The 22,643-nt window shown below is 42.5% G+C and overlaps 1 protein-coding gene across 15 annotated transcripts in view; it reads right to left on the reverse strand.

The window, feature by feature from the left end:
• The window catches only part of LMO7 (LIM domain 7), a 133,679-nt gene extending 114,993 nt beyond the window's left edge, over window positions 1-18,686 (reverse strand). For 4 of the 15 annotated variants that reach the window (XM_076362691.1, XM_076362659.1, XM_076362643.1 and 1 more), the window contains exon 1: window positions 18,492-18,684. In XM_076362691.1, coding sequence (XP_076218806.1) covers window positions 18,492-18,650 — 159 coding nt within the window. In that variant the 5' untranslated portion in view covers window positions 18,651-18,684. Of the gene's footprint in view, window positions 1-18,491 lie in introns of all 15 variants that reach the window. The other 11 variants (XM_076362668.1, XM_076362635.1, XM_076362652.1 and 8 more) reach the window with 7 other exon arrangements.
• Window positions 18,687-22,643: the final 3,957 nt, after the last annotated feature.

A 22,643-nucleotide genomic window follows, 5' to 3' on the forward strand; every position in this document is an offset into this window, starting at 1 on the left:
GGTTTTTTTGTTTGGTTGGGGTTTTTTTGTGTGGTGGTTTTTTTTTTTTTTTTTTTTTTACACAACAGACTTGACCTCAGTTTGCAGTCAGTCACCCCCACACCCTTTTATGCAGTGCCACTGCCTTAAGTGGTTATTTACCAGTTTGTATTGGTGCAGTACTTGTCCTACTCTTAGTCTGGTATGTGCTATTGCATGTATCACACTTCAAGACAAGACAGAAAAGAGGCTTAAGAGTATGAGGGCTAGTTATTATAAAGAAGACATGAGACTGAGAGGGAACACTTCCAAGTTTATCAGAGCAAAAGTTGTACTAATTGGTTTAATTTGCAACAATGAAGATTGTCACATATTAGGTAAGAAAAATTAACCATAAAAGTTACATACCGTAGACCAGTTTGCCAGTTTTTAAGAGGTTAAAAAAAAAAATGCCAGGAATGGTCTAGGTATAAGAATATCCGGTCTTACGAGACAGTAGTCATGAACTATGTGACCTCTGAGGTCCTTCCAGCCACATATGCAATTTCCACATGAAAGAGCTTATTACTCATTCAGTCTCATCATCTGAATACCAAAACCAAGAGAAAATTCTTAGTTAAGCATGTATGCATCTGCAGGATTTAGGGCATAAGACAGAACAAAGGGAGTTTCGGGGGGAGTTTTGGAAATGAGATACTACACAGCAACTGCTCAAAACACACGACAACCTAGATGTCTACACGTAAATCAGTTTATTTTAGGATGTATACTCTAAGTGTCAAGTCAGAAATGCAAACCTATAATGCCTACCATGACCTGACATTGTTAAAACAACAAAAAAGAAAAACTATATACCCATGGTGGGGGGACAGACAAGTACTCCCCCCTCAAGTAACTTAATTACTGACATCAGGATAATCACCAATTCTGAAGACACACAGTTTAAGTGGCACTTACACGATCATATATAACCCAAACACCAGAGTCTATTAACTCTAATGTTACAGTAAAAGTTGCATAAGGAACTGTGATTTATTAGAATTTAAAGGCTAAGGTACTGGTTGCATCCGATTCATGCTCTCTAATGAATTCTGTTCCTCTGTATGGCCTGTTAATTCTCATCACTCCCACGGGGGGGGAGGAAGAACTGACCGGTCTTTATGTGCAAGGTTATTCGTGTTACATTGCTTAGAGAAGCCCTTCATGGTCCAGCTGTGCTTCTTTAGTGGCCTGCTGCCCTGGAACCACTGGAGATGCCTGCAGAGATATGGGAGAGCGCAAGGTGGTGGTGCTGAGGATGCCTATGCACCGCTGGCACTTTCTACATTTCCACAGAGATTACGTGATGGTGTCAGACAACAAAAAAATACTGGTTTCCCTTTCCTTGATGGAGGATTGTCCTGATCTAATAAAAATGACTGACCTACAAACTCTGAAGGACAAAGGGCTCCTCCTGGGCACCTCCAATGACAGAGTTATGTGGGAACGGGGCAGGTACCAGTGGAGAGAATAGCTACAGCTACTGCAGTGTTTTCTTTGAAGAACTTCCAGAAACCATGTAAGGAAAAAAGAACAGAAACATATTTTTTGGAAGGGACCGTGAAAAGTAAGAGCAGGTCTGGACTTCATTACATAGCTACATGAATCCACCTGCTCAAGGTGTCATTTTAGACACACACATTAAAAAAAAAAAAATTCAAGTTTTTGCCACCTCAAGGAAGAAGATGCAAAACCCCACACAGCCTTGCTGCCAGAGGAACACAGAATAAAAATGGAGAACCCTGGAAGATGTGCTGTTCATGTTTGCATCTGAGAAATGGGGGGGGGTGGAAAGACGAGAACGGCCACTTTTGTTGTCTGCCCCATCCCCTCCAGTGTGCACTGACAGAGTGTCCAGCACAGCCCCTGCATAACCCTGCCTCAGGTCGGCAGTGGGGACATGACTCTTGCTACACCTTGGTCTCCTGCCTTTGCCTATACCCAGCACCAGAGAAGGCGCGAGTCTGGATAATTCCAGTTCCACTGCTGCTTCCAGCAGCCCTGTGCAACGTTACCGCTGAATTCAGAGAAGTTTCACAGAAACCCGGCAAGCTGAGACAGCCCCAAGGCCTGATGACCAAGTATTTCATGGTAATGGCAGCTAGCACAAGAACCTCAAAAAACCCCAAATATTAAAGTCAAAGCTGGTAGATCAGAGGTAGCCCTCCAAGGTTTTGTCTGGACAAAGATTTGTAGTAGTCAAGGTTACATACACTTTAACGTGTGCCAAATTCATACCGACATGTGTCTCTGTCAAAAGATGCATCTAGGAAAAGTGACTGTCAGTCTTTGTATTATATTTATCAATAGAGATCAAAGGACAGATTTGGGGTCAATAAAGTGAATGGCCCATCTTTCACTCAATGGCTTTGAAGAAGCAAATTAAAATTAAATAATGTCCAACAAAACCAACAAGAAGTTGTTAATATTCTTGCCTACATGCAGGAAAAAGTCTACAATATAACTACCCAAAACAGTTTTTACCAAAACAAAAAATGGGTACAATAAAACAATTCTGAAAAATGTATTCAACATTATTTGAAAACAGCTTATTCTGGAATGAAAGATTTCCTGTATAAACACTGTCATGGCAAGTTGAGAATCCCTGCAAAATATCTTCTGAATCCTTGGGAAGTCACAACACACTGCAATGGAAGACACTGTTATTTTAATCAAATCTGAAAACTTTGCACGAAGTGAAACTGGATTAAGCGGTAAACATTTTGCTGGCTAATTAAAGGTTTTGTGAGCAAACTCATGATTCCAACTTTTCTGCTAAAAAGAAAAAAAAATACTATGGCAGAAAATTCTTTGTAGCTCTTTACAGCGAAGTAATTTTGCAGACATTGTAAACACTTTTGTGCTGCTCAAAAATGCACAGCAGTGTGCAGATTAACAGAAAATAAATGACACAAAACATCAACTCAGCTCCTTTCTGTGTCTTGATCCTATTTTTTCACATAAATGAAACATTTTGAAATTCATAGCATCTGAACGCCGAATACACATTTTTTCAGTATGACATAGTGAGGGCTATTTTAAGACGCTGGAATGTCATTAATTTCTGCCCCTTAGCTCAGCAATTTGTAAATTATTAGCTCTAGAGCACCAAAACAAAGTAAAGCCTCTCTGAGCCCATTTCATCCAACTACTAGCATTTAATTTAAGCACGATTCCAAGATCTAATGCCAAAACCCAGAATATACTATTTATCATAAAATTGAAAAGGAAGCCTGATGTAGGATATATACCTACAGGAAGACAAGAACAACTTTTTTTTTTTTAAGCCTAAAGCTTGGCCCTTTTGGTTTCCCAAGATTACAAACAAGTACCTACATTTCTGCTGGTAACGAAGCCCCTGAGGAGCAAGTTCAGTTTGAGATGTCACTGTCAAACCTTTTTCCTATAGTGTCAATAGGAGGGAAGGGAAAGAAGAATATGATTAAGCATAATGTTATTTAAATATCTATTTTTCTGGTTACAAGAGATTCCTGTATTTAACGGCAGCCTCACACCTTAAAGAGAGAAGAAACTTGTACTATCAGATTCCTGTTCCTGTTGAGTTTTACGGGAAATAGCAAGTCCTTGGCTTGCACAATAGCAAGGCTGTTGTGCCCCATCACAGCGGGCTGCACAAAGGGTTACAGGACTGTGGCAGCTCTGTAGCTCTGGTTTCTGGAAAAGCCTTAAACTCTCAAGAGGTCATAAGACTCCCCAAACAGGGCTAAAAATGAAATTATACGGGGAAAAGCGGGGAGCTCCAGAAAGAGTACGACAGTGTGACTCTAGGAGAGAAGCTCTCCCGACAGCAAACCGCTTTGAATGGAGTGGCAGACACTACTTTGTGTTTGTTTTTTAAATCCATGAAACAGAACACACCTACCACTTCTTTTTTCATCCCGAGCAATTCATTCAAAGTCAAAGCTTTGGTCTGAAGCTTAAGGCCTTTTATTTTATTTAGTTCTGGGCTAGCCTTAAAGGAACACTGAGAGAGGTTTAAAACTGGCAACGTCATTCACCAGGAAATACAAGCTACCTGCTCTTAGGCACCTACGGAGTACACTTGTTTCAAGTTCTTCAAGTTTGAGAAAAAAATCTGGACTTCAAAAATTCCCCACTGTAATTAATGACTTGCTCTAACTTGACTTTAAATGTGTTTAATCACTATGAGTAAAAAAAAAAAAAGTTCAGCATCACCTGATATTTTAAAGGAACAGCTTTAAAATGGTACTCTTCTGTTTAATCAACTTCCACTTTGAGCCACAGGACCTTCATACTAGGCTTCACGAAGAAGGAAAAAAATAAGCAATGAGCACATTGACACAACTCCGAGACTTGGCTGAACTCCGAGAGAGGCTGAAGATTCACAAGTGGCAGTGAATGGTCCCGCTGCATGGTCCCACCACTCCTGGCCAGCCCCTCTCTGGTGGGGGTCTCTGTCCTCACAGCAGCAGAGGACAGAGGGCTCCTGTGGCCCCCTCTGCCCCCAATCCAAACATTTCAGTCAGATAACTTCAATTCACATGTATATGAGAATTAGGTTTTCAATAATTCTACAAGTTTTCCTTATTCAAAAGGACACAGAAGCCAAAGGAACATATAGGGGGAAAGAAATTTTGAAAAAGGATCATCTACAGTTCTCCACACTTAGACAAAGAGAAATAAAATTTATGCATCCAATTCCTAACTTTAAAAAAAAAAAAATCTAAAAGAGCTCATTTTTATTTTGAACAGTTACCTGGATTTTTTTATAAGTCCTTATCCACCTAAAAGAAATTTTAATGAGGAAGGTATCACACTGAAGCACTGAAACCCAAGCTAGATAATTTCCATAACCACAGAAAAGATATTTCAAGTTTCTTTTCCCTGGCAACTGTTTTTATCCCCGGTTGGAAGTATCTTCTCTCTCTTTTGTGCTTAAAGAAAAAAAAGTTCAAATACACAGGCAGGCTGCTGTAGCAGCTCTGAGTTGAGATGTTCCTGTTCACCTCAGCTGGGCAATTTCCTAACTCTGACGGGTGCCACTAAAGCAATCAGATTGTTTAACATCCTATGCAAATTACTGGAGATGAATGCTCAAATCCACCAGCACACGTACAAATGGAAATTAGCAAAAAGCAGCAATATGGCAATTCAGCATGATGCTGAATTTAATACAAACATCTCTAAAGGAAATCAACAGGAGATAAGAAGCAAGACAAACTTTGGGACTGTAGCGTGAGTTACAGCAGAAGGTCCACATGATGATATCCAAAACAGAAAACCCCACTCTATAGACTGCTTCTGTTTGTGTTTTTTTCCTTATCTGGAACAAAGAATATTTACCTGCTCCTAAAAAAACCAAAGCAAAACAAGCAAAAAAACCCCCACAAAACCTTCCCCAGCCATGAGTACATCTTAAAGTTGTTGTGGCAGACATGCAGTACTAACCATCTTGAACCTTCTCCCCCACAAACTTAATCTCTGCATAGCTAAACAAATATTAATAATTGAAAAGCACACAAAGTGATTTTACTAAGGGGGTAATATACAACTTCATTTCAGTTTAGCAGCTGATTTTTAGTTGGCGTTAAACCAACAGGAGCTTAAAAGAACGTACTGCACATGGATAAGGTTCTGAATAACCTTGCGAGTTACTAGTCGGCAGTTTGATGTGGCCCTCAGACTTCAAAAGCCCCTTTTATAAAAAAAGAGGACAAAAGGCAGAGAGGTCTTTATCATCATTTACGGTAAATAAGATAGACAAATCCACTACGTACTAGAAAGCTGATGTAAGGAAAAGACTGAACTTTGCATGAGCTTCATCAAAATTTTAGGAGCCCTGAATTACCCTGTAGGTTTTTGATTAGAAGACGACAGTAATTTGGAAAGGCAACAGCAAATAGTCCAGTAGCACAGAAGAATCCAGATAAAAAAAGTTTCTGCTACTTTGCTATCAGCTGATGCTTGGGAGGACACATCACCAGACTGCAACGGAGCATGTGTCCACGCGTTTCCTAACAACTTAAGCGAACAAATCCCACCCTGGGCACACACAGCTCAAACTCTCTGTTTTCTACTGCTCAGCTGTAAGGATTCCTATTCCCCCTGTCACGAACACACCGGCAGACAGGCAAAACTGACGATCCCTGGAGTCAGCGTTAGAGGAATCGCATGTTAAGGTCTAATCACTAAATACACACACTGCTGATAATTAGGCCATGTAGAAACATAAGGATCTTCCCCTTACCAGAATTCACTGATGAAAAGCCAGCAATGACATACGGCTTAAAATTAACGTAGTGTGAAATGAAAAGTATAAACCTTTAAGTGGAAAGCTGCCTAATGTAATTTTCACAATTACCATTTAATTTAAGAAGCAGATCAAAGACGTGCATCATTTACATTTTCAAACATTAAGTTTTAAAGATCAAAGACCTGTAGTATTTCCAGACTGCATATATGTGAGTAACTTGGTTAGAGTAATGAATCTATGCAGAGGGAGAACATGAGCTGCTCGTTTGCTCTGTGCAGCAGTTTCCCCATCGTCTGAGACTGTAGCAAGTGGTATGTGCAACAAGCATCATCAACAAGCACCCGTTGACACTATATATAAATAGAAGCAAGGGGCTTTGGGGTCTAAAATAGCATTATACCAATTTTCCGACTGCTGGAGAACTCTCTCCCTGAACTAGCCACTGCTGCGGAGATTTTTCACAACTCTGGCCTGACAGCTATGATTTAACAGTGCTTAATGACATCTGGAACATCGTATAAAGATTTTACTTCCTTGTAGTTTTAACCAAAACCATGTTTTCATGACAGTGCTGTAGCCTAATTATGCCAAAAAGTTAAATAGAAAGAAGTGCATTATGTAAATATTCCAAAACATGTCAGTTTAATTCTATGTAGAAATCAACTATCAGCAGCAAAAGTGATGTTTTAATGACCAATGGGAGTTGCTGCAACAGAACCTGGTCAAATTCAGTGTAAAGTAGAAAGTGTCCTGGCACCTATATCCAGAAAACAATCAAACTTTTAGTTCATACTGAAGACTCATGCTTACTTCTGAGCGCCTCCCAAAAAACGTAGCTTAAAACTCAAGATTAAAACCATATTTTTCTCAGCAGAAAACCAGAGAGCATCACGGCCATAAAACCTATGCTAAAAAAAAAACCCAAAAACCCCGATCATTTAAACTGAACAAGTAAACAGGAGCTGCTCATGGAAGTTGAGAAGATGGCCAAAACTTCTCTTACTAAGCTGAGGAATGTGACGCCACCACACGTGTCATGTGCAACGATATTTGGTACCTGATTGCTGGTGTTACAGTAACATTCAATCCCCAGAGTCTTCCTTATTGTACTCCAAGATCCTCAATACATCATGCTGCCAGTCAGACTGGTCCCAACCACAAGATGGATTTTTATCTGCATCTCCCTTATGTTACCTATTTCCCTTCCAAATCACGGGATTAAAACTATTTTAAAAGTAGATGGGAGGGGATATAGAACGCTAACACTTACACAGAGACTTTAATTCTTCTATCACGGTATTACACATCTAATACAGGAAAGAAAGGGGCATACGAAATCCACATACGTACCTCTAAACATGAGAGGATTTAAAGCAGCTTTCTCAAGAGAAGCTTCTCCAACAGACACTTCTCATGGTAAGGATGTTGCATTCTATAACTAAGACTACCAAGCTCTTTAAAAGATGAACAGCAATTATACTTTTACAAGAGTTGAGGAACTTGTGTATTATTAGTACTCTGGGAAACAGTCTCCCTGACACACAAAAGAAGTTATATAGAAGCAAGTTTCATACTTTAAATCTTCTCCCACAAAATAGAAAGGTGAGCAATATCCAGGCTCTTTAGATGAAGAAAATTATGAGCTGTGTCCAGCTGCAATTAACTTGTAGCATCCTAATCTCAAAGGATGTTTATGTTGCACAACGCTGTGGAATACGTGGGTATTCCTGCCAGACCTAAACAAGTTCACATGGATTTCTGTGTGACAGCAGCCACACCGCTTCCAATTCCCAGCCTACATCAGGCAGGTAGACACAGTCAAAGCACTTAAAGGTCTTAACCTGCATCTCTCACAAAAATTAAAACCACTATGTGCAATCTAAGCAACATTATAGGCATCAGCAGATGAAAAAAAAATTATTAAATTGGCTAAAAAATTGGTGCATGTCACATCTACCCCCATTAGCAGTCTGCAGAGGAGTGCCCCTTCCCAAAGTGGAGTATATATCCCCTGTCTCAAGAAGAAACAAAGACACGTACGCTTGTTTACTTGAGTGGAGAAGCACATGCTGAGGTTGGGATGAGAAGGATCCGGAGACCCAGATCTCTTCTCCACATCCTCCCCCTAGGAGCAATGTCTGTTAAACTGAGCCTGCACCAGGTTCATCCGTTCCCAGGCTGTGCAATACCGCAAGAATAAAGATAACGTGTGGCCGAGCTACAGCCACAGCATGGCTGGGTTGGGAATAATACTCTAAGGAAATAAAAAAAATAAGACCGAGGTGAGGAAGGCTGGCATACCTTTAAAAACAGCCGAGACACACCAATATCCTCTCCGTATTTCACTCCCCCGTATCTGAAAGGTAGCGTGACATTAGAGATGTCTTCTACCAATATCCTCTCCGTATTTCACTCCCCCGTATCTGAAAGGTAGCGTGACATTAGAGATGTCTTCTACTGCCTGAGAGACACCCTCCTCTATCCTACCTCCTCGGCTGATCACAGAGGAAAGAGAAAACAATCAGATGAGTCACCGCTGGAAATGTGCACGGCTGGATCGCATCTAACCCATCTACTCACCAGACACAGGAAACCAAATTACTGCCAGCCTCCCGACCGCGTCTGCTTAAGACGGTGGAAAACGCTGCTCCAGCCTTATGCCTTGTTACTGTGATCAGTAGATATGGTTCTTGCAAGAGACTTGCCCGCATGCAAAGACCAAATCCTGTTGCCGAAATGTGCACGTTAAGTAGTTTGTGTTCTGACAAAATTAACCATTATATTGAGAACCAGACACGATTTAATAGCATTATTCTTCTTAACTACAGTATATCCAAATAAGTTTAGGAAACGAACATTTACCTTTTTACTGTAATTTTCAAGGGCAGACAGTTTTCACAAGGAAAGATCAAAGATTCCACTGGAAAATGGAATGCCATAAGATTTTAGTTGCCATGTTAAAAAAAAATAATATATTTTAGAAATTCTTAGCTGGGGAGGTAACAAAGGGAAGAAAACAAAAAAAGAACCAAAGGTACACACATACACGCATTTTTTAGCCAGGTCTAACAGTAGGCTTCCATGCCCCAGGGTAGGTAAAGCAGATGAGATAGTGATTGTACAAATATGTAAGTGAAAAAAATTAAAATAAATGTAATAACACATTCAGAAATTTCTAACAGTCTGAGAATGTATTCCCCCAAACTTTTAAATGACCAAAATGCAAAACAAATGAAAAAAACCAAACAAACCAGATTTAAAAAGCCACTACGTTCTACAAAATTTCATAATTTAAATACTTACCAGGTAAGAATTCACTCCAGTAAGAAGGAAAAAGTGGTTATTTACAAATAACCTTAGGTGCACATTTCTCCTCTTCCCTTTCCAAGCCTCTCTCCTCTGTCATTTTGCCACAGCGCACAGCTCCCAACCCCATCCACCGACACCTGACATGCAGAACTTCCTGGAGTCTTTAACGATGCTCTCAAATGAGATTACAGCCCATGTCTGCAAGACCTACCCCAACGTCATAGAGGACTTTTGGATTTTATCAGATGCATGAAAGCTAGGTCATTAGCGAGCAACCCAGTCTGTGCATTTTAATGGTGATTTGTCTTGGAAAAAATCCGTCGACACTTAAGACTCGTAGTTGTGAAGCAATACCCTCCTGAATAATCATCGAGTCAATGTTTATTATATCAGGGTTTTTTTTTTTTCCCTCCACAGCACCAGGCAAACGTCTGTGAAAGATATCCATGTGTACCTGGAGCTCATGCCTTCATCCTCACCTCATTTTCATTCAGTCCAAATAAGAGCAACTCCATGCAAGCTTTTTATTGAATACCGAGAACTCACAATGAGGATGCCCACCTGACATTTAAAAAAAAAAAAAAAATTATGTAAAGGTGAGACCTTTGTAGTTAGTTAAGACAGTCGATGTCACTTTGTTATAACCCCTTCTATTTGCAAAAGTACTTGCAATCAAATGCCTGGCTCATTTTTGCTCAGGATTACATTTTCAGGTGCATCAAGAAGGTACATTTTGTCAGTGGCACTGTTTAGGCAAACAGAGCGTGGTGACACAAGGAAGAAGAGAGGTTTTTCCTAGCATGGAAATGCAGTAATGCTTAGCTTTGCCCCCAGCTTCACCTAACCTGGAATAGTATCCAAAGCAGCATTCAAGGCAGTGCAACAGCTGTTGCTACAAAACCCCCCACTCCTGTAGCGTCAAACCTGGATCTTAATTTTTCTTCCTCTTCTCCACAGCCACTTTGACATCTGGCTTTGTTTGCTTCCGTTCTTTATCACATCGTGATTTACTAGCTGACATGGTCATTTGACCACATAGAAAGTCCCAAATCAGACTCCACAAGCTAGATTTTTCACATTCCTTCCTGAAGGGAAAAATAATAAATAAATAACAAATAGCGGAGCCATAAAGTACCTCCAGGAAAGAATTTGCAAATAACACTGTAGATTAGATCTGGGATTAGATTGCACCCCTGAAGGGCAGGTGATGATCACTGCAGAACTGCTGGGCCAGATGGCCCAACACCTCTGAAGGACCATCTCCCAGCCAACGAAACCCCAACGAGATGCAAGGGCTGCTTCTGCCATAGTGGAAGTCAGTGTATAAGCATATCAAATGCTTTCAAATGCTTTGGCCCAGGAACTCTTGGCAGAGTTTCTATTTAAAACAGCTCCAACTGTATTTATAAGCCTTATGAAATTCATCCTGAAGAAGTTATTTATGGCTGGAAGCCAGCCTCCCTAATTCAGGTGTCTAGCTTATACCTCGACCCCGGGCGCCTAGCGAACGGCTCCCGAGTCATACAAGGAAGGGAGCCAGGCAACGAGCAGAAGCAGGCGACTTGAGAGGCCTCCAGGGAAAGAGATGGCTTGTCTAAATTCAGGTGTCTGCCTCTCTTCATCCCACTAGCTCGGCTGCAACCCAACAGCAAGCTGCCACCAAAAGGCCAACTCCGCCATCACCACCTCTTCCCTGGCATGAGCACTGGTGCCCATCTCGCCTCCCAGGAGCCAAGTGAGTACCAAACACCACAAAACAGGCCCAGTTTCCACCATCAGATGAACTCCCTGAGCCAAATCACCAGAGGGTCTGACAAACACCACTGCCACCACAAAAAAGGCAGGAGAAGGACATGCCAAGCACAGAAGTTTCAATGACACCTTGCTGTGATAAAGGCCCGGCACTAACACTAAACCACGTCGTTGTGGGACTTAACCTAGGAGGACAGCTTGGCCCAATGCCTAATGTTTTCACTGTCTGTGCTAGTTGAATTGATCCCAACCCAGATATTCCTTTAAAGCTGTGTTACGTGACAATGACTCTGACTTTTTTGGCCAACATAGTAATAACTATTTCCCAAAGTTAGTATATCGAGTTTCTTTTCTAGTAGTAATGACTGAAAGCTGAATCACATCCAGAAACAAAAGTTAGGACTTTCACATGAGCTAGTGCAAAAAAACCTGTGCCAACACACTCAGCACTGGCAAAAAAATAAAGCAAGTCTTATAATCCTCATGCCCTTCTAGGATAATCCCAGATGTTTTGTACCACAAATGCAAAACACTGTTGAAATTAAGTTTCTCTATTCAGTGTAACACAGATTAAAGTTTTACAGCTAAATATCCAACTGGAGGCTAGCACACTGAGTCAGATCCATACATCTTTCTTTTCGCTGGAAAAATAGAAATTTAGCACTATTCATAAATGCTAAATTTACAACTGTTTACAGAAGCTCACAGCATGAGGAACCAAAGAACCTCTTTTAAAGTAGCTTATTCACCACATTCCTTTAAAGTTAGTTTTTTACTTGGACTGACGGTATTCAGATATGTGAAAAACAGCAAAACCAAATCACCCCTCCTAAGGTAATTTGGATAATATGTTAGGTGTATCAAGCACATCTTAGACCAGCAGAAGCACTTCTAGTACACTGGGTCTGAGGGCACGTGCTGTTTTTCATTAATTTGCTGCAGTTGGAAAGCTCATTTTAAAAATTATAGTTAAGAGTTACGTTAGTCTCGTTAAGCAGAAAAGGTTGAGGGGTTTTAAAGAGGTTTTTTTTAAACAACAAAAAACCCTCCTCCAGGAGTGGATAAAGGAACTTTAAAGAGGAGGAGTGGTAGGTACAAGAAACAGCTGGAATGTATCTAGTTCTTACAACACAATAAAACCCAAGTGTTTTCCAAAGCTCAGCAAGGTCGCAGTCTAACATAATACATCCAAGTGCTCATTAAAAACTTAAAAATTTGGACCAAAAAAGTGTTTGACAAAGAACAGGTGCTAAAACGGAGTCCACAGTAAGGGGGTGGGGGGGAGGCACGGGGGAAGCATGCTGAACATGGAAATCGTCATCTTACCTCCTCCCCAAACTATGGCAGGAAAAAAAATACAGGACCTCACAAAACTGAAGAAAGGATCAGGTCACAGTTCAAAAAAACAAACAAACAAAAGGACAGGAGGAAAAGAACAAAAGTAACACCATGACTAACTGTAGTTGGTAACCACAAAATACAGAACAGAAGAAAAAAGTCCGGTCAGAATTGCCTGTAGATCCCCTTAAGCTGCAATGCATTTCACCAGTATAGAAGACATACCCATTTCTATAGTCAACAAGTTAATTCTTCCTCTTCAAGTGCCTGCAGATGCTGCTTTCATGCAAAATTTTAAAACAACGCTCAAAACTACAAAGAGAAACCATCCACAAAGGAAACTACACTGTGAACTCAGCTCAAAGCTATGCATGCCCATCGCACACGACTGCGTGAAGACAGACTTCGAGCATCTCTGAGAAATCTGAATATAAACTTGAAAATATGTAAACCCACCTTGCAGAAACCAGGAAGTAGATTTTACTCCCAAGCAAAAATCAGTCCCATTTTTCTCTCAAACACATCACCAGATGCACCACAGATACCTTTCCTGAGGACCGGCAGGAAGGGGACAAGGTAACAGAGAGAATAACGTTCAGCCAGATAAAACAGTTATTACTGTCACCCTCTCCCTCTAAAACATTATTGCTAGCCTGGTTATATGATATTCTGCCACAGCACTTTCATCGTCTGCAGCCAGTGGAGAACATTATTTCTAGGATTTACATTCCCTCAGTGTTTACTTAACAGCATGTATATTTATGTATCAATTCATATTTAAATATTAATTGGATACACTTAGATTTACTCAATGCAAGGGCTCACTGCCAAGAATCTATACGCAATAATGAAATATTGATGCATCCACCCAAAGGTGGGTTAAATACATCCCTTATGTAGACGTGAGCCAGGACTTTGGCAGCAGCGCTGTAAGAAGTTCTCCAGAAACAAGCCCACCCAAGTTTTATGACTTGACAGAATTACCCAGTATTAGACATGGTTTAGGCAACACAATATATAGATTTTGCCTTTTCATTCACACATTTTTCATTCTGACACCATCCAGGACATCGACTGGCTCTCTACCCACTATCCGAGAATACCTTATCCAGAACCAAGAAAAACCTTTTCATAATGATTAGTTCAACTGAAATAAAGGTACCTACAGGAAGAGGATTTGAACTGTAAGTTAAGTCTTTATCTCTACAGTTATTCCTCCCATCTGCCATACCAGACTGTATGCATTAGATTCGTGCTTTGGGGGAAAAACAGAACAAAATAATCACTGAGATAAGATCTCTATGCAAATACAGGGAAAACATCGCTGCTCAACCTCTTGCTGCATTTGCAGAAGCCATAAAAATATACAGTAGAAATGCAGATTTTGAACAGTTTCAACAAATAGAAACATTTGGGGACCACATGTCAGAGACCATTCACTGGATTTGATTGCTGTACTGTTGGTCCAAACCAAAACATTTCAGTAAGTAGTCCTGGCTCTCAAGTTTTATCCTCAAGCTGACTCTTTCTACCAAGCTACTCTGCAAATCTGCTTTTTTTAATCTTCTGAGCAGGTGGGGGTATGTTTCTGTGTGTGTATACAAACATTTGTTTTTTCCTGGAAAAAGGTGAAAACAAAAGCCCCCAAATAGTTTTTCAACACCCAACATCCAAAATGTAACAGATACTTTTAAATCACAAAGGAAGATAGTTTTGGACTCTGAAAAGCGCGCTGTAATGCAATAATAAATGAAGTTGTTAGCACACACAACAGCATTCAGATAAATTAGGCTATTTCGCTACCTATTTAATGGCGTGGCAGATGGGAGCAGCAGAGGTATCTTTAGTTGCCATCCAGACATGCTGGGCTCTCTTCCTCTAACGCTGCCTATCGAAAATGATAAAAACCTTATCTTGCTATAGAAATCCTAAGGGTGAAATACCTCTCTCCATCAACACCGGGTAGTGTTAGCACTAGAAAGGACTTCTGTTCCGCTGCAGTGTCCCTGCATGAGGAACAGCCCCAGGACTACAGGGTCCTGCTTGTGACTGAGACTGACGCTCTCGACGACGGTATCAGATGAAATTGGTAGTTTTCAGAACATCTGACTTTGACAACAGTAGATCAGTTATTAGGGGAAGAAATTCAGCTCCCGAGAGGCTTTGCAATAGCTTGTGATATTAAGAGTTACTTGGCCCAACACCTATTTTTCACTTCAGTGGATTTATCAAGGTTGCTCCACATGCTTTCGTACAGCTCTGCTCCTTCCCTCCAACAATGCATTCAGGCACACGCTCACTGCCCACCCTCCCTCAGACGGGATCTGTACATTTGACTACTTCAGGGAACAAAAAAAAAATTTCAAACATTATTTGCCTCAGGGCACTCTAACTAAAGATTTACAGACTTTGTGGGTCAGGTTTCAGGTTGCTTTAGCAAACAATTTCAAACCCTAGACATTTACCTGAGGATTAGGGTTCATTTAAGACACAGAACAGGAATCAAAAGCTGAGAAGTTTTACAAGAAAACAGCACGCGCCCTCTTTCCTCTGGAACTCTTAGAGGGCCATCACCCCTAAAATGGTGAAGGGTGTTTTTGGCGAGAGGGACCATGTCTCCCCTTCGTTCACAAGGATAAACTTTATGGTGGACTGCAGAGAGGAAGAGGCAGACTGCCCTCCCACATCTTGAGGCAGGAAAACAGACTCGGCAGTCTGGGATATTTAATAGCTGGGGGAAGAATGCTTTGGTTTGGAGGAACAGCCTTTGGCTTGCTTAAGTTATAATATGGAACAGAACGCAGTAAAATAATTTTAACCCAGCTATTTCTAGCTTTGGCAAACACAGCTCTACCTTAGAGAAACTATTTCTAAGTTGTGTTGTTTCAGTGTTCTATTCTAGTCTCAGCACGCACCATCTGCCCAGCTGAGGTGCTAAGGCAAGGCTGAGCTGCACGTGACTTAGACCCGCACCAGTTGTTACAGGCAGAGCTCAGAAGACTCCAAAAGTCCCAGATGCAAGAACCCAACACCACTAACCAGTGCTGGGTTCTGGATAAGGGACATCTGAGAAGAGCTTGAGTTTTGCACAGAAAATGGCTACTCTTTCCCCAAAAGAAGTAGGTGTCCTCGACAGCCAGCTCTCCCAGAGCGACTAACCACCTCCAGCTAGAGTAACAGATACCAAGACAAGCAACGTTATCTCACCCCCCAGTTCACCACAGCACACAAAGCACAAGAGGTTGGGGGCTACACTTGAAGAGGTCTTGCTCTGTAAAGACTACAGACCTGCCTTGTCTGCATTACCATAAGCTACGCCTCAACATGAATCTGAATTGAAGAACGAAGTCTTGCATTAACTAACACCAGATATCAGATGCAATTTTTTGTTGTTATTACTCTTAAGTTGTTGGGGTTTTTGTTTTGGGGTTTTGTCAGGGGTTTTTTTTGTTGGTGGTTTTTTTTTTTGTTTGTTGGGGTTTTTCTGTATAGCATAAGAACTAGGATCAAATGTTTGAGCTCCCACCAACCAGAGGCTGCCGTACAACATGGAGACTCCAGCTGGGAACAGGCAGAAGAGGGACCTGACCAGGACACAATCTTCACTCACCAAAAGCTTCAAGAACAGATGGGGTGAAAATTTTTTATGTTTTCGGGTGTTTTTTCCCCCTGCCCTGAGATCTGACATATACAGGTGCCCATTCCCATTACAAAAAGCCCTCAGCTTCAAGGTTTGAGCTCAGGTCTTCTGAATTTTTTTTTTTTTTTTTAAATCTCCGTATTGAAATACAGAAATATGTTAACACAGATTTCATTAGCAAAGGGTAACAGTTTACAAAGAGATTTTTGCTTGTTCTTTTAAATATAGCAGCTAGTGTTTGTATGTTTTCATCTTCCTCTAATGTTAGGGGGAAGCTGGCACACAAAACCTTACCAAAACATAAGAATTTCAAGTTCCTAAATACTTGGAAATCTGCCTTATCTTCAAAACTAATTGCTTAATCATTAGGACTCACCAAGTTTCACTCTCAACCTTGTACACACCACTGCGTTTCACCAAGACTCACAAAACCTTGGGACATGTCTCGTTACTCTAAAAATATCTTTACTCTTCTCATACAACAACGGAAATGGTTGGTCTTGGCTTTTTAATCCATCTGGATTTAAAGAGTAGAGAAACACAATGGACTCTGAAACGCAAACCTCATTTCATAGGGAAATAAATATTTACATTTTCCTTCAACATTACAGGATTCTTAACATCCTGTTTATCAATACCTTCAGGTTTTTAAGTTATTCAATTTACAATAAAAAGTTTCTTCCAGGGGTCAGTTTGAAAGTTACTTTAAAATGAGAGCAGTTTTCACGTATCAGAAACAAAGTATAGCCACACAAATTAGATGGGGAAGGGGGGAAGCTGAACATACTGTTTTTCCGCTACACACACAGTGCACACTTCACACTTACAGAGCTGTGCTAGTGCTCCCACGCGCTACTGGCAGGCAAAGAGGGAGCCTTTTGTAGGAATGGTACAACCAGCCAGCATCAAACGAAAATTAATAATAATTAAAACAAATCCCCAAACCCTTAAAATAGGATTTTCAAAGACGACATTACATCACCTCAATGAAACTATTTAAACTAAGCTTTGCCAATTTAAAGAAAGCAATGCAAGAAATGCATACGTGCGAGAGAACGCTTTAATTACCTAAACTCACAGCTAGCTCTTACAAAATTGACACTTGGGGAAGTGGACTGCTTTAATTACCTGCATTCACAGATGGCACTTACAGAATTGACACTTGTGGAAGTCATTTGCGACACCCTCGCCTACAGTGCTCTCGGTTCAAAATTCTCAATAGATTTTAAGCACTAGATGTCATCATTTTACAGAGGAAACAAAGCAGCCTGGACGTGGGTCTTGACAAGCGTGCAGAGATGGGGTGTAAGAAGTAACAAACACCCTTCTCTGAATATTTACTCTTTTGAAAGTTGCTAGCATGGCATTTCTTACAACTTAAGTTTCGCCTCGAGTGAATGGGTGCAAAAAAAATAAGCTGAAGTTATTTAGCTGCTAGAACACACGTAAGCCAGCACGCTGAAGTTCCTCTCTAAAAGCACACAACGACTCTGACCGAGGCTGTTCAATGTTTCTAACGTTTCTCAAGGCACCTTCCGCGCCACCCGCCCCGCTCACCCAGCCGGCACGCGCACGTACAGGCTCAGGCACACACCTACGAGCAACCTCTTTCCCCGTGCCTTAACATACACCGCGCCAGCGTGATTTTGGGTGGCGGTACAGAAACACCGATATCTACACCAAGCACCGTGTGCAGTCAGACACTCGTGTTTAAAAAATAGGAGAGAAGAAAATGACTGTAATTCCAGGTTACTCTCTGTCCTGAGCTCTTTTGAGACAGGAAGAAGAGTGCCTTTAATTCAGACGGTCTCAGAACAAGCGCTAGAGAAGTAATTTACAAGATGGCAAGAAATTATAAGCCTTAATAACAGGAGGATAGCCCTACCGGCCTTTAATTCGGATTTTGGGGAGGGGGCCGTTGGCGATACTGCAAAGACAGACCTCTGCAAGCTTTCACGATACCTTCTAAAAATAGCAGCCCGCAGCTGCCGACAAAGAAACAAAGTTTGGGAGCCGCGTCCCTGGCGCTCCTGCCCGACGACGGCGGCAGCCCCGCGGCGGCGTCCTCCCCCCTCGGCCGTGCGGGGGGCGCAGCGAGACCCCGCACTCGCGTGGGGAAACCGGGGCGACGGGCGGCCCGGCCTCCCCGCGGGGAGGGGGCTCGGGGGTGACACACAAAAGGACCGAGAGACGCCTCACCTCCACCCATCGCCGAGCTTCGGCGAACGCCGCCTGGCAGTCGCACTCCGCGTCCTCTCTCCCCTCCATGGCCGGCAAAGCGAGGGAGCGAGCGAGGGGGGCGGCGGCGAACGGCCGGTCCTCCGGCGGGGTGGGGGCGCGGGGAGCAGCCGCTGTCATTCAGCTGCCGCCTTTTAACGCTCCCCGCGCCGTCTCCTCCCCCTCCGCCTCCTCCCCGCGGAGCTCCCCCTCCCGGGAGCTCGCCGGCGCTCAGCGACCGCAAGAATTTGAAGGATCCGCTGGATGTAAAGCAACGCCGCGCCCCCCCCCCCGGGGGCGGCCGGATGCCCGGGAGGGGCTGCACACACACCACCCCCCTCCCCGCGGCGGCGGCTCCGTCCCGCCTGGCCGCGGCGCCCCTCGCCCTCCCGCCCGGCGGAGGCCGCCCCCGGCGGCTCCCGCCCCGGCGCATACCAGGAATAGCTGGGGACAATCGCACCTTTCAGGGCCGGCCACCTCCGCCCCGGCCCCCGCCACCTGCCGCCCAGCGCACCGCCCTCGCCCGGCCGGGACTACCCTGCGGGCCGCCGCCTCCCTCCGGCGAGGCAGCGGGAGCCCTGGCCCCGGCCGACTCCCTCACCTCCTCACCAGCGGGTCTTGCCTTGCAGTCATCGGCAGCGCCGTGATCCGGGGGGGCAAAACGACTCCACGCCCTTCCGCGGCGTTGTCCCGTTTGGGGACGAAGCTAGGAGCCTTTTCCACTGCTTGGGAAGACGTGAGAGGTCCACGCTTTGTTTCGAGCTCTTTTCACAAAAAATGACCGAGGCGGAGATGCCTGGGGCAGAGCCGGAGCCACACGGCTCGGCCCCTGTGCTTCCCTCCCGCCCTGAAGACCGTTTGCAGCAATTCTGGTTTTGCTCGCAGTACCCCCAGCTAGCGCCCATTGCTTTATTTCACTCGTGTCTCTGCCCCCGATACGCTGCAACAGTTTCTTTGTGAGCCCTCCGCTCCCCACGCTCTCCTGTGCTCGGGCTCAGAGCTGAAGCCCTGTCCCGGTGAGGCCATTCTCAGCCCCACGCCTCCCGAGGCCGGCTGGATGGCGTGCCTGGCTCTGGCGCCTATGGTAACCACAAACATTGGCCGAGTTGGGATTATGCTATGCCACAGCAAAGTTTCTTCCACCCTGACCTAGCCCCTCAAGCCGGGAGAGGGCAGGTATGCTGACTAAACACAGCAAAACCCTTTCCTCCAGTACAGGAGTAGACAGTAGACACATTCAGAGCAGAAAAGTTAATGAAATACCAGGGAAAAGAGCCATTTTCTGGAATATTCATGCACAGCGTCAGGGTTTTTTTTAAAAAAAAGTACTTGATTTCCTTTTAACGTTGTACTTAGGATGATCTTTTTCTATTTGAACTGTTAATATCTTTCTTTCCATATCTTTTCCGTAAGCAAAAGTGAGTTGCTGCACGCATCTACTGCTTGCATGGGCCAGGGCAGAATGCACCATGTAATTTTTTAAGGACTACTGAAAAAAGAAAGCTTAAAATTTGTACTGCACACAAATTAGCTTCTCCTAACATGTTTACTTGGGAGTACATCTTACTTCTGCTCTGTAAACAACCTTCTTAGAATAGGAAAGAAGATTTGAGAAGATCAATTCAACATACCAGGAAGCTATTAGCCATCAGTTTCTGTAGTACATGGAAATCAGCGTTACTGGTGGTACACGCAGGAAGGAAAACCCAGTGACTCTGGCTGAGATAAGTTCCACAGGCGATGTCTGCCATTCATTAAAGTTACAAATGCATAGAAATTATGTAGTTAGTTCCTCACAGTGGTATGATTTGAGACACCTACGCTACAGCGCCAGTGATGAATGAAACGATAATCAGAGCTATAATTTTGAATTTTTTCTCTACTCCTTTTTCCTGCTCCAAGCCAGAACAGCCCCAAGACCAAATACAAATGAAGAATCTGCCTTTTTCTTGAGTGGGAAGCGTGAGCATCACAAAACAACCTCTCATCTCGCTATTTAACATTCATGACTACAAAGGCTAAAAAAAAGTCTAAATAAAGCGTGTACGTGCTGCGCTGCTGGCTGACATCAGTTTGCGTTAGCTGTCATTACTAAACATTTTTCTGGAGAACTACTGCAGCCTTTCCCAGATTTTTAAGGTCTGCCTTTTCACTTCATATAAAAATAGGATGCTTGTCCCTAAGTAGGAGGAAGTAACTATAAATACTATAAAAGTTTAAATTTATTTGAGAATAAAATTCTATGAAACAGGTTTCAGAAGAGGTCATGTTTAAAAAACAGTTTCCAAGTTCTCGCTTATTTCTGGCTGTTTTATTTCACTTAATGGCAAATCAAATCACTTTTCGTGTTAATCAAGTGTCTAATGTTTTAGATTAAATAAAGTAATTCGAAGTAATCAAGTAATTTGATTAACTCCTCCTTTTAGTAAGCTGCATGGACCACAGCAGCTTTCAAGTCGAAGTTATTCACCAAGTAAAAAAAGTTCCAACATGTAAATTTCTTCCTCAAAGTGAATTTTAAATTGACTGTCACAGATAATTTGTCTATGAAAGCCCAAACAACCAAAAGAGTTTAATATTCCTTTGCGCTAACAAGGTAAGTCACCAGACTCCTAAATCAGAAAAAGACTACATATACCAGATACGACTGCTAATTGTTGGTATCAAAAGCAGCAAAGAGAATATTGTTCTACTCAACAATTGTGTGTGCTCCCAGGGATAAGTCACGCAACAGTTTATGTCATATTCTTTTCATAGAGAGTTCTATAAATGTTTGATACAATAATATTTTCTGCCAAGGCAGGCTTCTTCCCTTAAGGAAAGACCATATTTATTTTTTAAGTGTGGGCTGTTAAGTGTGAAATGTAAGTTTTAGAAAATAAACGACGACAGAAAACTCTTTCTCCTTCTTTCCTTAACTGAATCATGCAGCCATGACTGAAAGGAAAGGGCATTGTACTGGTTTTTAAATTCTTACCGTTTCTCAGTAAAATGCTTGTAATAACATGGGAAAGCTTACAGCAAGATACTTAAAAGAGCTTGAACAATCCTGAGTGCTTAATAGCACACCAGCTGCACTCAGCTAAAATTAATATAAGCGCTGAGCATGCATCATCGCTTCACTCCTACATGCACCATTTCCATAAGATGATGTGTAGGGCCGGCCCAGACTGCAGGAGCTGAAGAGGGATTTCCTGGCAGTCACTAGCGCTGCATGCCTGTGGCCAAACCATGCTCCACACGAAGGTGGCAAAGCTCTGGCAGGGCCGCACAAGTTCGGAAATACAGTGTTATTTTCCCATGGAGCTTGAGCTAATAAGCACATATTGTACAGATAAGGCAACGTCTGCGTGGGCATTGCAGAGCTAAAAGCACCGTGTGGCTCTGCGGGGCTCATCAGCCCCTGGTCAGGACCTTGCTGGACTATACAAGTCAGCCAAGTGTTCGTACCTCACTCCTTGTATCCAAGTTATACGGGTTCTGTCAATGCCAAAGATACTGCAGCATCTTGTAGATCCCTTTACTTCCTGTGCTCCTTAAGATGGTCACCAATGCCAGTGCCAAAACAGGGTCTTACAAGCACTGGAAGGCTGTTACACCGTACATGTTAGGCGAGATAGTATTTCTGTAGTGCAGTCTTTCAAAATTTCCATCTAGGAAGGGACCGCGCAGTGAGCAGATACAGTTTGGCATGATAACTGGTGCATTGCTCTTCCTTTGTCATCTCAAACTTTTGAGATCCTTTCCTAAAACAATGTTCACTAAAGAGTACTGTCTTATATATTAATAAAACGGAAATTAAGACTGAAAGTAAAACAAAATAGAAGGAAACTTTACCCTGCAGGACAACTGATTTGAAGACTACGTAAAAAACGCTGAGCAAAACTATCATATTGCCAAAATACTAAGAATTCTTATTTATAAGTTTTTACTTAAGACTCAAGATGTATTTTTCCAGTGTGACCATGAAAAATCCCACCTCAAATTTACTATTCTAACCTTGATTTCCTTTGTCATGAATTCACTTAATCAGTCCTCATACTCAATTAAAGCTCCAGTTCTGAAGTGATTTTGCAATAAATAACTGCACAGAAACAGAGCCCCTCCATTTATTACCTAAAACCAAAATCTTCT

The sequence above is a fragment of the Aptenodytes patagonicus genome, chromosome 1 (genome assembly GCF_965638725.1).
Source record: "Aptenodytes patagonicus chromosome 1, bAptPat1.pri.cur, whole genome shotgun sequence".
NCBI lineage: Eukaryota > Metazoa > Chordata > Aves > Sphenisciformes > Spheniscidae > Aptenodytes > Aptenodytes patagonicus.